Source organism: Tupaia chinensis, unplaced genomic scaffold (assembly GCF_000334495.1).
Source record: "Tupaia chinensis unplaced genomic scaffold, TupChi_1.0 Scaffold000682_1, whole genome shotgun sequence".
Classification (NCBI taxonomy): Eukaryota; Metazoa; Chordata; class Mammalia; order Scandentia; family Tupaiidae; genus Tupaia; species Tupaia belangeri.
The window spans coordinates 4,264,966-4,280,547 of NW_006160205.1; the positions used below are offsets into that span (position 1 = coordinate 4,264,966).

Sequence of the window (15,582 nt, forward strand, 5' to 3'; positions counted from 1 at the left end):
ATCTTGCATGAATTTCCTCACCTCCTGGAACTCGTCAACTTCTTTCTCCTTTCTCTTTAGCAGTTCATTGTCTCTCTTCTCTTCCATCTCTGTTCTGTTTGCCATTATGAATGTTCTAAATTCTTTATCAGACATTTCCATGATTTCCATTGAACTATGCGTGGATGAAGAGGAGTTATCTTTTTCTCTTGGAGGAGAGGTATTTTCCCGCTTTCCCACATTTCTTGTGGTCCTGCAGAGATTTCTAGTCATCTGGTGGATGGTCGGTTTCTTCCCAAACTTGGAAGTTCAATCATGCGAGTTTTGTGTGCTGGAGGCTGAATTATCAGTGGAAAATCTTCATTTCTCAGTTTCCCCCCCAAATGGCTAATTCTCAGGAGCCATGAAGGCCTGGTCCCTTGCCTCGCCTGGGTTGGGAGGGGGAGAGGGAATTATTAACTGCGCGTCTTCCTTTTAACACCTGCAGGGGTTAGTCTGCCTGCTGGCTCGTCTTCTAGTCCCACAGACACCTGGACAAGGTTTGAAGGCAGAACTGGCATATATATCAAATGTAAAAAAGACTTTAAACTGTTAATAATTTTGAGTTTTTAAATTTCTGGTCAACATTACATTTTACTGCTCCACACTCAAAAACTACAGAGTAGTTCTGATAATACGAGAGAAACTGTGAATAAAGACTAAAAAACTTACTTTTAATGACTCCCACAAGGGAAACTGGACCAAAGAGAAAGGAATCTGAAGAGAGAAAAAAAATAATAATAATTAGGAAAGAAAGACCAGTTTGCTTGCTGTTACTACATGAACCTATAGCTATTATTTAAAAACACATCTTTGCATATAACAGGAAAATACTGAGTGAATTTATAGTACACAATACTTAGAAGAGGGGTAAAACTGCAGCCTGTGGGTCTCCTAACATTTTGAGCCCATCTACAGATATAACAAGATGCTATGAAACTGTTTTGAAATGGCAAGAAAATCTGAAAAGGATCTGGCTACTGAAATGACAAAAAGACATATTTTCCTAAATAAAAAGACTTGACTTTTTTTTTTTCTGTTTAAGAGCTAAGCCTGTGGAGTCCTTAGCAGGTACAGTGTTTGGATTTAAGAGAGCTGGAAGGGCAGGGAGGGTGGGGGGAGAGAAAGTTGGGAGAACAGGGAGCCACAGGGAAGAGGGGGAGACCACAGGGAAGAGACAGGGAGCAGGAACAGAAGGGAGAGAAAGAAGGGCCACAGGGAAGAGGGGGAGACCACAGGGAAGGGCCGGGGAGCAGGAACGGAAGGGAGAGAAAGAAGAGGGAAGGAAGGCAAGGAGAGAGCAGAGAGGAAAAGAGGAGTGGTGAGATGGAAAGGAGGAAGAGGGGGATAGAGGGAGACAGAGAAGAAGGAAAGAGGGAAGAGGGAGAAGAGACTAGCAGAGGAGAAAAGGAGGAGGGGGGGAGAGGAGAAAGGATCAAGTGAAGCAGGCACAGCAACGTGGAGGGAAATAGAAGGTGCGGAAGGAGGGCAAGGAGGCAAGGCAGGGCTACTAAGAAGAGTGGGCTGACACAGGACTCCCAGAACAGAGCGGTCATTCTGGGAGTGGGAAGCCCACGCCTTTCAAGGAAGGAGCACTGAATAAATGCTGGCAAAGTGCAAGAGTCCTGACCAGACACATGGAGAATTGGCCTAACATTGGATCCAGACCCCAGCAGTTGCAGTTGGGAAGGAGGGCAACGGGCAGTAATTAAGTCTGAGTGGTCAGGACAATGGCCACCCTCGCACAGTGCAGTGAGAGCTCACAACTAGCTGTCTAGGGGAAGAGCTAGCATTACCATGCACTTGCACACACCAGGCCCTGTGCTAACTGGCCCTTCCTCACAAGCCTGTCAGATGGTTAGGTATTATTACTGCCCACATGATTACAGGTGGGGAAGAGGAGGCTACACACGCCTGAAGGCACACAGGCAGAAACCCAGACGACCTGATTCCAGAGTCTGGGCTAACCATTACTCATCCCAAAACTAACCTAGAGGTATCCATCTGCATGTAAATGTGACAACAGTATAGTCTATTTGCTTTTAATTAAATTTTCTGCAATTCTAAACAGAAACCCATTTCTGTATTTCCTGAAACAAAAGTGCCTGAACTCCAGTGCCCTACACCCACTAGTTTATGTAACCTCCAGCCACTACGGGGCAGGGAGTGGAGGGACAGTGGTAGCAGTGAGTGCCAAGGACTGTCATCCTGCATCAACTCAGTTCAGAGTGACAAGTAAACACAGACTTGGAATATTATCATTATGTGTGAATATGTGTGTGTGTGTGTGTGTGTGAGAGAGAGAGAGAGAGAGAGAGAGAGTCTCCGCACCATTTTGGAGGAATTAACGAGTATGTATCTTCACGTGAATTAAGAGTATTATTTCTAAAATACCAATATTTTATTAGAAATTTGAAGTCTGGCATCATCTGTCTCATTCTGCAACAGCAAATAATGGCCCTGTATTTGATAGCAGCCATAGAAAGAAAATCTGTCTTCCATTCAGGGGGGAAAAAAAAATCAGTGAGGAAAAAAAATCAGTGACAATAGCTTGGATTAATTTGACAACCAAGAATCTTAGAGGAGTTTGTCACCATCATAAACAAGTAGCTTCCCCATTCTGAATGTCAAAAGCATCTGTCACTGTCCACTCAGAAACTGAGTGGCTGTTCTGCAAATTAAATTTTATCAAAATCCCCAAATTGCCTGTATAACAGGTTTTTAAAAGCTTTTCTAAATTTAAAAAATAAATGTAATAAAATATACCTGAAAGGACTAACAATTAGTAGGAAAATGGATTATCTTTATTTTCTTCTTTGTAATCTCCACTCTCAGATGTAAGTACATCACATTTTAACAATATCAAGAATGTTTCATTTATAATATGAAAAAAACTCTCAAATTATTTTAACTATCCATGCTAGCATCAGTCCCCTCTTGATTAAAATAACCTATAAAAATGCACTGAATGTTATCTGCACAGTACTAAAGGCACTTACTATTAGATTTCCAATTCTATAGATAAACATTTTGCCCATTTTCTTCTATTAAAAATTATTCATTGATGGGGTCGGCAGTTGGTGTGGTGATTAAGGGTGCTGGACTCCCACATGGCCTACCACAGTTCGAGTCCTGGACCTGGCAGCTTGCTTTCTCACTTTCTCTCTCCCTCTCCCTCTCCCTCTCTCTCATGCGTTCTCTCTGACCCTCTCTGGTCAAAATTTAAAAATAAATAAAGTTAAATAAAATAATTCTTTTAAAAATTATTCATTGAATTATTCCTTCAGTCTAAAGAAAAGTAATTTTTAAAAATCATACATTTGAAAGAGGCAAACTTTTCTACTCAGTATTTATTTTTAAAAAGTGAGCTCATGAGGCCAGCAGGTGGCATGGTAATTAAGGCACTGAACTCCCACATGGGTGACCATGGTTCAAGTCCTGGATCCGTGGGCTTGCTTCCTCACCTTCCTCTCTTTCTCTCCGGTGAGCACACATGCCAAAATTTAAAAATAATGAATAAAATTAAAGAATTCTTTTTTTAAAAAAGTGAATTCATAGTAAACCTCAACTTCACTCTCTAAAACAAAATTAAGTGACAAAGATAATTAAATGTGTTATAAAAATGCTTAGTTACATTTATTTCTGGTTTATATAATAAAATATTCTTTATAGATAACCTCTTGATGTGCAGAAAAATTTCAAATATCCTTCAAGTCAAAGTCATCTGCACCCTTGTTGTCATTTAAAAGATGAACAGACAGCAGTAGAAATGTGTCCCACACAGGGAGAAGGAGGCTGCCAGCAAACGCAGCTAGGCTAAAACAAACACTCCCGACTGCTGCTGAACGAGGCCTGTCCGCAAGCTAGCTCCCTCCCCATGTCTGGTTTGGCCTTACAGAACAGTGATGTTTCTTCAAAATGTGGAATTTTATACCCCAAACAGATGTAAGCTGTTATTCTAAAATGTTTTATAGATGAAGAAAATGAATAGCTGCACTCAGAGGTCTTATATCCCACACTACAACATACCCATTTTATTGCACCAAAAGTTACAAAATGGCTCACTGTTGTGACCTGTTTAATGCCTCCATTTAAGATGTTTTGTTTGAATAAGGTTGTTAAAGACCCAGGGCACCAATAAGTAACCGACAGTAAACCTAGCTACCATCAAAGAGGCAGATGGAGGGGGGGTGGCTGGGAAATCTGCTAAAATTCAACATGAACTCCATTTGGTTATAAACATAGCAATAATTCTGTATAGGAGTACATGTGAGAATTCCAGGTAGAAGGAGATAAAACGAAACCTGAATGCGTTGAAAAGGTGAAGGAAGCGTTGGACATTAATCCTGTGATCTTAAAATATCTGTAACTTTATGATCCTTTAACAAATAGTGAAGTGGTTTATGATTTAAGGGAGGAATTTGAGGATATGATTTCTAAGGTATTGTTTAGCATTAAATTCTATTTTTTTAAATGGAATTGTCATATTAAAATACTAATAAGTTTTTTTGTTTTGGGTTTTTTTTTTGTTTGTTTTTTTAAGAGAGATTTTTGTTATAGGGTGCAGGCACTTGCCAGAGAGACAAAGACATAGAAAGTGAGAAAACATCCCTCAGAGGGGTGGCCACGCTGCAATCCCTTCTCCTCCACTCTCCTCTAGGGATCTTGGGCATGCACACGCACGCGCCCTGCATGAGTTTCAAGCCCCATGATCTGGGACTCGAACTACACTCGGCCATTGATGTAATCATTATGCCATCTGCTGTCCCTTGCCAACAGGCTATTTAAAATATATTTAATTATTGTAAATTATGATTTATGTAGTCATTTTTCTGACCAATGCACAATATTTCATAATATTAAACTGTCCCTCATTGATGGTTTATTTTCAGTGTTCTTCTCATAAAACACTACTTGCATTTAATAAATCATTTTGAATGTGTAGGACATTCTAGATACACCATACAAATTATTACATTATCTAAATATGTTATTCCTGAGCATACCTAACAATAACATGGTAGACTAAAGCCCAACATTTATACTTTCTTAGAACAATCATGCTTAGAAAAGTGCCCAGTGTTAATATTCAGGTATGTCAGAACACAAAGAAATCCTCTTCAGGTATTAGGTTTAATATAACAAATCAATCAAAATGAAAATTACAAAAATCAGGCTTTCACACTTTGAGTGAGTGATTCTAATTCACCATTCAATACTAAATGACCCCTGGCTAATGTTCAATACTTGATATACGACTTAATCCTACCTTCTAGGAATCTGTAAGCATTATTCACAAATTATAATTATGGTACCAAGAATTCCCAATAGCAGAGTAGAATTTTAACATGACTAGAGGCAAGGAAGAAGAGAGGCAGGGAGGCTGACAACTTGCTTTCTCACTTTTTCTCTCTCTCTCTTGCTCTTGTTCTCGCTCTGCCCCTCTCTGGTCAAATTAAAATAAACAAATAAGTATATAAAGTAAATTAAAATAATTATTTTTTAAAAAAAGAAAGAGGGGCAATCTCTAGTGTTACGAGTATAGTAGGGTAACTACAGTTAATGATTTACTGTATTTCTCAGGGCAGTTAAAAAGGAAAATATTGACTATTCTCCAAATGGAGTAATGACAACCGGCTGAGATAACAGACACACTAATCACCCTCATTTAATCACTACACACAGTATTTCTATAAAGGGGAAGAAAACACACACACTGTATTTTAATATACACTATCGTGCAACCAGCAGGTGGTATAGTAGTTTAGGCACAGGACTTGCACATGGCTGACCACAGTTCAAGTCCCGGACTCAGTGGCTTGAAAATACACTAGGCACATGTGCGTGCATGCCCAAAATCTTAACAGGAGATTGGAAGAGAAAAGACTGTGTACGAGACAAGAATGTGCCCTGGGTCCAGGGCTGGCTGAGGCTGGGTATGGAACACGATGTTAAGACCCTGCTGGGAATGCGTCCCGCTCTCTCTTGCTCATGTAATAAATAAACTTTAAAATGTTTAAAAGATAAAGAAAACCAAGAATTACCAAGTCCCTAGTTAGCACAATATGACAGCATAAGTATATAACAATTGTGCCCTACCTAAAAAAAATCATAGTTAAAAAGGAACTATTTTGTTGAGATTTTTAAGAAATAAAACTAAAACACTAGGCAATGTTTTGGTAAAAATTTATTTATAGGTGGCCACATCACACATGGCCAACTGAGTGCTTTGAGTCTCAGACCCAGCAGCTTGAAAAACACAGCTGGCACATGTACATGATGCCCAAACTCCCGAAAGGGCGATGGGGAAGAGACTGCAGAGTGGCCATCCCAACGACCCCCTCTCTCTAACTCTGGCAAGCCACACACCCTATAGCAAACTAAAAAAAGAAATAAACTGTTCACATTTAAAGATACAAGCAGTTACATACATGCACGTATACACTGATTTCTTCAATGATCCATTCGTTTCCACTGATGTTATAGTCTGGATACTGGTTTCTCCCCCACAAGGTTTGAGTTTTAGAATTTGGGTGGTGACTAGATCATGGAATGAATGAACCCTGTCTCGTGAGAGGCTGAGTTCTAACTCTCGTGAGGAGGATTCAGTTCTCAGTGCATGTGTCTGCCGACCTCTCTGCATCTGCCAGCCATCCTGTACGTGGCCTGAGGTCAGCACTGAACCTTTAGACTTTTGACCACAGGAATTATGAGTCAAACAAGCCCCTTCATCTTTATAAATCATCTGGTTTCAAGTAGTTCTTTTAGCCACACAAAAGAGGATCAAGCCAACTGGCTTTCTGGAATGAACTGTGGATAAATAACCTTACGATTTTTGAAATAATTACTCAGCTGGAAGGATGGTTATTGCTAACTAAACCTGAAAATACTTCCCTGTGTATAAGAAGCAAATGAAGTCCATTCTCAGTTCTTTGCATAGTCACTTCCAGTATGTGAGGAGGTGTTGATTTTAGTCCTCTAAGGAATCAGCCAGGTGTGGTGGAGGGAGGTGCTTTGGAATCGGAAATTGCAAAAGTGGAATTCCTGTCAAGAATGTTAGAACTCTGACAGTCAGGAAACAGATGTTTTCAGTTGGAATTTACATGCAACCTTAATCCCTTATAAAATACAATCAGGTTGTTTTTCCCCTATAGCTGAGAATAGTAGTATCAAGTAATAGTTTGGTTTTCTTTCTCATATACGAATCATTCTTTCCTTTCCTTCCAGCAGCACATCTTAACATCTCTTTACTTAGAAAGCAAAAAAGAAAACTAAGTAAGAAAAAAAAAGAAAAGAAAAGGAAAAGGAAAATGGGTTTGTTGGCTAGTCGGGCCACATGTGTGGCTCACTTGCTCCCGCCCTCCTCACTTGCCTGCCTACCTGTTTACTGCTTGCCTTCCTCCTACAGCACCACCCTCAACAACACAGTGGAGTTAAAACACTTTTGAAAGCAGCTCTGTTACTAGAAAATGACAACAAAGCAAGCTGTAAGGTACCACCAATTCATAGCATAGTGAGAAGGAGAGGCTGGGGGTTAGGGGTCGATGGGACTAGATTATAGAATCTGATATAGATTTTAAAAGATGGTAGAAAAAATAAATATCAGTTTATAAGAAGAGGAATAAGAAATTAAAACAGACTTTATCAACCATATTTGCTACCGTAACAAAATAACCCTCAGCCTCAGTAGCATACAGCAAACCTGAATTTCCCACTCACATTACACATCAGTTGCTAGTTGGCTATGGCTGCCCTCAAAGCTGTGGTTTTTGCCCCATGAGATTTCTTCAGGATCCAATCAGGAGAAAAAGACCGTATCTGAGATAACATTATCAAGGCAAAAGGAAGAAGCAACAGGGCTGATAGAAACTTGAAACTGATAGAAACTTCTAACACTTCTGTTCAAGACACTAATGTGCATTATCACTTTGATTCACATTCCACTAGCCAAGATAAGCCATAACACCAAGACAGACTATGGAACAGGGAGATACCACAAACCCTATAGTGACAACCAGAAGTATAATCACTCTTTTTTTTTTTAAGAATTATTTAATTTGGGGGGACCAGCAGGTGGTGTGGTGGTTAAGGCACTGGACACTCCCACATGGCCGACCATGGTTCAAGTCCCGGATCTGGTAGCTTGCTTTCTCACTTTCCCTTTCTCCAGCTCTCTGTCTCTCTGATCAAATTAACAACAAGTAAAATTAAATAAAATTATTTTTAAAAAAGAATTATTTAATTTTACTTGTTGTTAATTTGATCAGAGAGACAGAGAGCTGGAGAAAGGGAAAGTGAGAAAGCAAGTTGCTGGTCCAGGACTCAAACCATGGTTGGCCATGTGCAAGTCAGCATCTTAACCATTGCACCACTTGCCAGCCCCATAATCACTCTTCTTACAGGGAAAGAAGAGTCTAAAATAGCAATATAATCTATACCACAAGTCTTCTAACATCCCTAACAAATACTTTTTTCCTTAGTGTTGGTACATGAAAGTAAAAGCATGTATATCTACAACTGTTAAGGGGATGAAAAAATTTTAAAAAATCCAGGCTTGATCCCAGGAATAGTATGACATGAACTCACCTCTTTACCTCTAATACCATTTTTAATCTGTTTCCTACAACAGACTGTAGGTCAATAACCTTCAGTCAGGTAAATCAAAGGGAAGGCTTGAGCTCTTTGGAGGACAGAGGAGGAAACTGGAGTTGTGTGTTTTATCTTCTAGGATCTGGGCACGTGGCTGGAGAAAAGACTCTTGGAAGTCTGGAACGAGGGCTATAAATGAATGGTTGAGGGAAAAGCCTGGCCCACAGAGATCTGACAACTCTTGGGTGGGGAAAGAGGGAAGAAACATAGCAGCCTCCCAGAATCATTATAGGTCAAGAGTAGACCTAGCCTTAATGAGCTGCCACCCCAAAAGTGACAACCTATAGGTTGAACACTTAGAAAGATAGTGATCAGTGAGCACAACCCAACAGTCACCTGAAAGGGGGCAGGCTGATGCAGGTCAGAAAAATAATGAGGGAAACTAGGGAGGTTTAACTACAGCAGAGAGAAGCTTTCCTACATTTTTGTTTGTTTGTCTTTTTAGAGAGATTTTTGCTGTAGGGTGTGTACACTTGCCAGAGAGACAAAAAGAGAGAAATTACCCCTTGGGGAGGATGGCCATGCCATAATCCCTTCTCTTCCATTCTCTTGGGATTTGGGGCACGCATACGCATACGCACCCAGTGTTGAGTTAAGAGCAGCCAGGTCTGGGACTCGAACTGTGGTCAACTACATGGGAGTCCAGCAATGTAACCATTACACCATCTGCTGGTCCCGCTTTCCTACATTTTAAAACATAGTTTTGCAAATAAATTGTGTAGTATGTTAACTGAAAGAAGAATGGGTTGTGTGAAGATACAAATATGTGCTCCTGAAGAGCAAATGGGAAAAAATAGCTCAAATGAGCAGATGAGAAATAATGAAAGATAAGATAAGAGACTTAGAGGACAGATTTAGCCAGATGAACAGCAGGTAGTATCGCAGGAGAAAGATGAAAATGGGAGAGGTAAAAATAAAATGTAATCAAAGAAAATTTGTTTAGACCAAAGAAACACCTTAGTCTGCAAATGATAGGAGCTTTGTTTTATTCAGGATATAGACAGAGGCCCATGTTTCTAAACTCTTAGATTCCAAAAGAAAAGTGTGTATAAGCTTATGGGTCAAAAGATCCTATTACTTACAGGGAGGGAAATCAAAGCGGCAACAGACATCTTACCTGCCACAGCAGAAGCCATGGTAATAGCTACTAACAACAGGCTACCAAGAGAAAAATGGCAGTGTTCAAGCTCTACATTGGGCACCTGTCAGGAAAAAAAGGTGTGTGGATACTTGGCAAATGTACCCTCCACATATCTCACCCAGGAAAATACCATGACTCACTAATAATGATGGCACAGTTACGTGACTGAGTAAGTGATAAATCAGGGAGACAGAACACATTTTGCAGAAGAAACCCAAACAGCATATGTAGATAGTCTGCCCTCGAGAAAGTGAAACATAACTCCCCACTCCTTCAATGTGGGCTGCATATAGTGACCTCCTTCTAAGAGTACAGTACTCTTATGGGGTAAGAGTAAGTTTATGCAGGAGAAACCGCAGACATAACCTCAGCCTCAGGGTCTTCATAAGCTAAGAACTCTGTGATACAGACAACCCCCGCAGATGTCTTGAATGGAGGTAACAGAAGTATGTCAGATTTTAGAGTCCCATCATGAAAGGAAACGACGAAAATAAGCTGTGTGAAAACAGGTGCACTGACTGGGACACCTCTGAGTCACAGCTGATTCCCTTTTCACTGGGCTGTAACGCCATCCTAATGACCGCATGCACTGAGTTTAAGATCGTGAAGGACCAACACTGATTCACACTGGTAGTCCCTCATAAAAGCAGCTTTTCATATTAAATAAAATTACAGGAGTAAATTGTTGGAAATCTAACTGTAAAGAAAAACCTTTGCTCTAAAGTACCTTATTATTTGAATTTACATTTTAATAGGACTTTTATTCTCTTTTCATGCCATTATAGAAAGAATGCAACAATGTTACAATATTAAGAAAAAAACAACATAATTTAAACACTCTGTGCAATTTTTCTGGTTAAAATGTATTAATAGGAAACAAGGGATAACCAAACACTGCAATAGCATGAATACCAAGTATTTCAACCAAACCCTAATAAAACACAATATATTTATGAATGTAAATCAAGGCATATACCTGTATTATAAGAATATTTTTTAATGTGACACAACAAAATAAAACTACAAGTGTGTAAATACTTAGTTTCCGAAAAAAAATTATTATATGTTAGTTCCTTTAAAGATTTACTTTATTTATCTTTTTTTTTTTAATTTAATACAGACACTCAACAGAGAGAAATATAATGAAAAAGCAAGCCGCCAGGTCCAGGACTCAAACTGCAGTGGGACATGTGAATCCAGTGCTCAAACCACATTACCTGCTGGCTCTCCTTTACTTTTTTTGATGTATCTTTTCACTGATAAATTAGATAAGAAATGGATTTTTTAAAAAATGATAGTCATAACAAAATGAACTAAAAAACACTGAGAGACCACCAGATGATGTAATCCTTACGTTGCTGAACTCCCACGTGGTTGACAGAGGTTCGAGTCCCAGACCTGGAAACTTAAAAAAAACTCATACCAGGCACATGTGCATGTATACCCAAAATCTCAAGAAAAAAATGGAGGAAAGGGGATTGTAGCATGGCCATGCTCCCCTGAGGGGTGATTTCTTGCCTTCTGTCTCTCTGTCTCTGTCTCACTGGTGAGTATACATGTCCTATAGCAACAATATCTCTAAGGGCTGTCTCTCTGTCTCTGTCTCACTGGTGAGTACACATGTCCTACAGCAACAATATCTCTAAAGAAACAAAATCACTAAGAGTTCTTTAAAGAGTATAAATATTGGGACCAGCAGATGGCATAGTGGTTATGTCATTAGCTGAACTGTGGTTCCTGTCCCAGACCCAGTGGCTTGAAAATCCAGCCCGGCACCGGTGCATGCGTGCCCAAGATCCTGGGATGAGACTGGAGAAGGGAATGCAGCATGGCCATCCCCCCTGGGGGGGGAGGTGATTTCTCACTTTCCCTCTTAGGGTCTCTGTCTCTCTCCTCTGGTGAGTACACATGCCCTATGGCAAAAACCTCTATAAAGAAAAAAAAGAGTATAAATATTTTTTAAGAATTATTTTTATTTAACTTAATTTATCCATTTATTTTAATTTGATCATGGGGGTGGGAGGGGGGAGAGAAAGCCAGCAAGCCTCCAGGTGCTTTCCTTTACTCAAACCTTGGTCGGCCATGTGGGAGTCCAGCACCATTAAACACCACGCCACCTGCTGGCCTCAGAGAGTATAAATATTTTATGAAATTTTTAAAAAGTAAAACCGTAAGATTATCTCATAAGCCTTAGTTTAACGTAAACTCCACTGTCACCAAGAACATTTACTTAAAGTCCATTAAGCATCTATAGCTAAGGTAGACTCTGGTGATACAGAGATGATTAACACAAGATCTTTGGCCTCATGGAGCCTACATTCCACTGTTTATTTGCTTAATTTTGTAAGAACTAACTATAACAGATGTTTTTTAACTGAGTAAGTTAACGGCTTCATATCTCCATGACTACGACAGTGCCTGGCCCACTTTGGGCACTTAGCAAATGATTCAGAAGCAGCTGAAATGAGTTAGAGTATAGCTTGAAGTGGCACTGACAGTCCAATAGCATATAGGAGAGGCTGGCTGCTTTTCATTCCTGAAAACTTGATCCTTTTAAGAAACAAATTAGATGGATGCTGAAATGTTGTGAATCCCACCCCACATCTACTACACCGGTGCATGCAACTCTCTCGTATTTCATGAAGACTCTGAGAAAATTACATGGCTCCTCATGACAAAAAGGAACAGATTCTGGATCATGGGAAAGAGTATCAGCTACTAGTCTAATAACTAAGATAAACACTGGTTTCAGGTCTGCAATTGTTACCTCTGCAGTAAGTAAAAAATAACACTGGGGGGACCAGCAGTTAGCGTAATGGCTATGTCGCTGGACTCCCACGTAGTCGACCGCAGTTCGAGGCCTGGACCCGGTGGCTTAAAACTCACGCCGGGCACGTGTGCGTGCGTGCCCAAGATCCCGAGAGGAGAATGGATTGCAGCGTGGCCATCCCCCCTGGGGGGTGATTTCTCGCTTTCTGTCTGTCTCTGTCTGTCTGGCGAGCACACGTGCCCTGTAGCAAAAACCTCTCCAAGAAAAAGTAAATAAATAACACTGGGAAGACAACATCATTTAATTAACTCCATTTCAATTCTGATGCAAAAAAATAAGAAATTCCCAAATAAATTTACAAAAAGTTTTACAGAAACAAGGAAAGGGGAAGTGAGAAGGGAAGAGAAAGTGGGAAGGGAAGGGGAAGGATACATATCCATATTCACTGGCATGTGTCTGTGTGTGCCTGTACATACATGCACACCAAAGACATGTCCACTATTTATGTAATAACAGCATTAATTGCCAAGAGTTCAAAACTCCTTAGGACACATTCCTGTAATGCAGGCAGGAATATCCATCTTCCACTTGAATAACCAATGAAGCGGTGCTGAATTTGCAGAACTAACCACAAATCTGCTTGTTTTATTTTCTAAAGTAAGGAAAATAGTCAGTGGAATCTTTTTATAATTGATCTTCTCAGTGTACAAAATACAAAAAAAAAAAGTTCCTCATAGTTAATCATAGTTAAGAATCTCACATTTAAAACATGCAATAAATTTAAAAATTCATTCCTTAAAAAATAGGGAAATAGCCCACGGATCCACATAACACAAGCAGGAATTCAGACCTACACAAATGTTGCAGTAAAGCTAATCCAGAGAAAAGGAGCAGTCCCAAGCCTGCACTAGAAATTTGGACTACCTGAACCAGCCTGTCATCACAATGGTGTGTGTGTGTGTGTGTGTACACACGTGTGTGGAAGGGGTTTACAGGTAAGGACCTAGTTCGCCACTGGACTGATTTGTTGGTTTGCTTTAAACACTGGCAGGGCTAACACAGGTGAGGTAGGCAAGCGTAAGGGCTACAGATCTCCTTTGCAACAGCTTCCTTATCAGGTGATGTTTATACTGGAAAAAATGTCTTAGGAATTTTGCAAACATGTATTTATGATCATTCAGACACAAAAATAATTAAAGAAACCCAATGTGTAAGCTTAGAAAAATCTTTACTACCTACTGTTTTAGGCAGTCTGAGCTGAATGTAGCAATGTTCGATGGCTAACGACATTTGGGCAACAGAGTTCTGGTGGGCACAGGGCCCAAGATGACTCCTTCTGCTAATTTATGTGCCCTGTAGTGCAGGTGTAGGTAGTCATATCTGAAATTCTTGCCATAGCCACCTCTGTAATGTGTTCTCTTGATCAGAGTCCTTCCAATGTAAACGATTACCATTGGTTAACCATCCTCGGGTGAAATAAGTTGACATGTACATGTATGAACACTATACTGTATACAGAAGCACTTTTCTTTTTTTAATTGCCAGAAGCTACAGGTGTGTGCTAGAGACAGAATGAGAGAATGGGAGAAAGCATGCACATGCTCCTGGCATGTTTTTCAAGCCAATTGGTCCAGGACTCAAATGGCAAAGTCAGTCCTGTGAGATTTGGCTGCTTTGACCCTCATGTCATTCACTGATCTTGTATTTTTTTTCTTTCCTCCCTCCTTCTCTCCCTTCCTCCTTCCTCCTTCCTTCCTTCATTCTTTCCTTCCTTCCTTCCTTCCTTTTTAAGAGAGGCACTATCTGGGAAAACTAGATATAATAAAGAGTTACACAGGCCAGCAGGTGGCAGGGAAGTTAAGGTGGCTGGATGGATCTCACATGGTCAACTGTGGTTCCAGTCCTGAACCCAGAAACTTGAAAAACATTAGGTGCGTTTGCATGAGTGCCCAAAATCCTGGGAGAAAAAGAGATTACGGCATGGCCATCCCTCCTTGGGGAGTGACTTCTCACTTTCCTCCTTTTTTTTCTGTTTCTCTCCAGTGAACGCACACTCCTGTAGCAAAATCAAGCGGGGTATCATGTTTAGCTAGTGGCTTCTCTACAGGTATCACTATAGAACACCTTATTTTAAGAGTTTCATCTTCCTGCTTCCTTCACAAATGCGGCCATGTAAGCATTTTGTTTAAATTTTTAAAAAGAAAAGGATTTATTAACATAATGTGATATTTGTAAGTTTCTATAATACTGGACATTCCAATAAAAATGATTAAGGCTGAGAAGCGGATTCCTCATGGCTCCTGCGAACTAGTCAATTCCGGGGACAGGAAAAATGAAGATTTTCGACTCATAATTCAGCCTCCAGCAAACAAAGTTAGTGTGGAGAGTTGAGTCCTTCCTTCAGAAGTGGATTCCTCATGGCTCCTGCAAACTAGTCAATTCAGGGGACAGGAAAAATGAAGATTTTTGACTCATAATTCAGCCTCTAGCAAACAAAGCTAGTGTGATTGATCTTCAAGAATTTGAAGGAAACACACCATCCATCAGATGACAAGAAATCACCGCAGGACCACAAGAAATATGGGGAAGCAAGAAAATACCTCTCCTCCAAGGGAAAAGAATAACTCCTCTTCGTCCACAAGCACATGGAAATGTCTGATAAACAATTTAGAGTATTCATAATGGCGAAGCTAACTGAGATGGAAGAGAAGAGAGACAATGAACTGCTAAAGAGAAAGGAGAAAGAAGTTGACGAGTTCCAGGAGGTGAGGAAATTCTTGGCACGCGCCCTATAGCGAAAATCTCCCCCCCCTTTACAAAAGAGTCAAACGGAACTGTTAGAAATGAAGTCTATAATACAGGAAGTCAAAATCTCCCTTGAAAGTATTAAAAGCAGACTAGATCATACAGAAAATAGAATCTCAGACGTAGAAGAGAAAATGGCTGACCTAGAAAAATCCACCACAAAGACTGAGAAAATGGCACAAAAATTTGAGAATAATAT

The 15,582-nt window shown here is 40.1% G+C and overlaps 1 protein-coding gene across 7 annotated transcripts in view; it reads right to left on the reverse strand.

Moving 5' to 3' along the window:
* SLC25A26 (solute carrier family 25 member 26) overlaps positions 1 to 15,582 on the reverse strand; it is a 161,285-nt gene that overhangs the window by 38,734 nt on the left and 106,969 nt on the right. For all 7 annotated transcript variants that reach the window (XM_027776559.1, XM_027776561.1, XM_006160366.3 and 4 more), the window contains one exon: positions 691 to 735. In XM_027776559.1, coding sequence (XP_027632360.1) covers positions 691 to 735 — 45 coding nt within the window. The remainder of the gene's footprint in view (positions 1 to 690; positions 736 to 15,582) is intronic.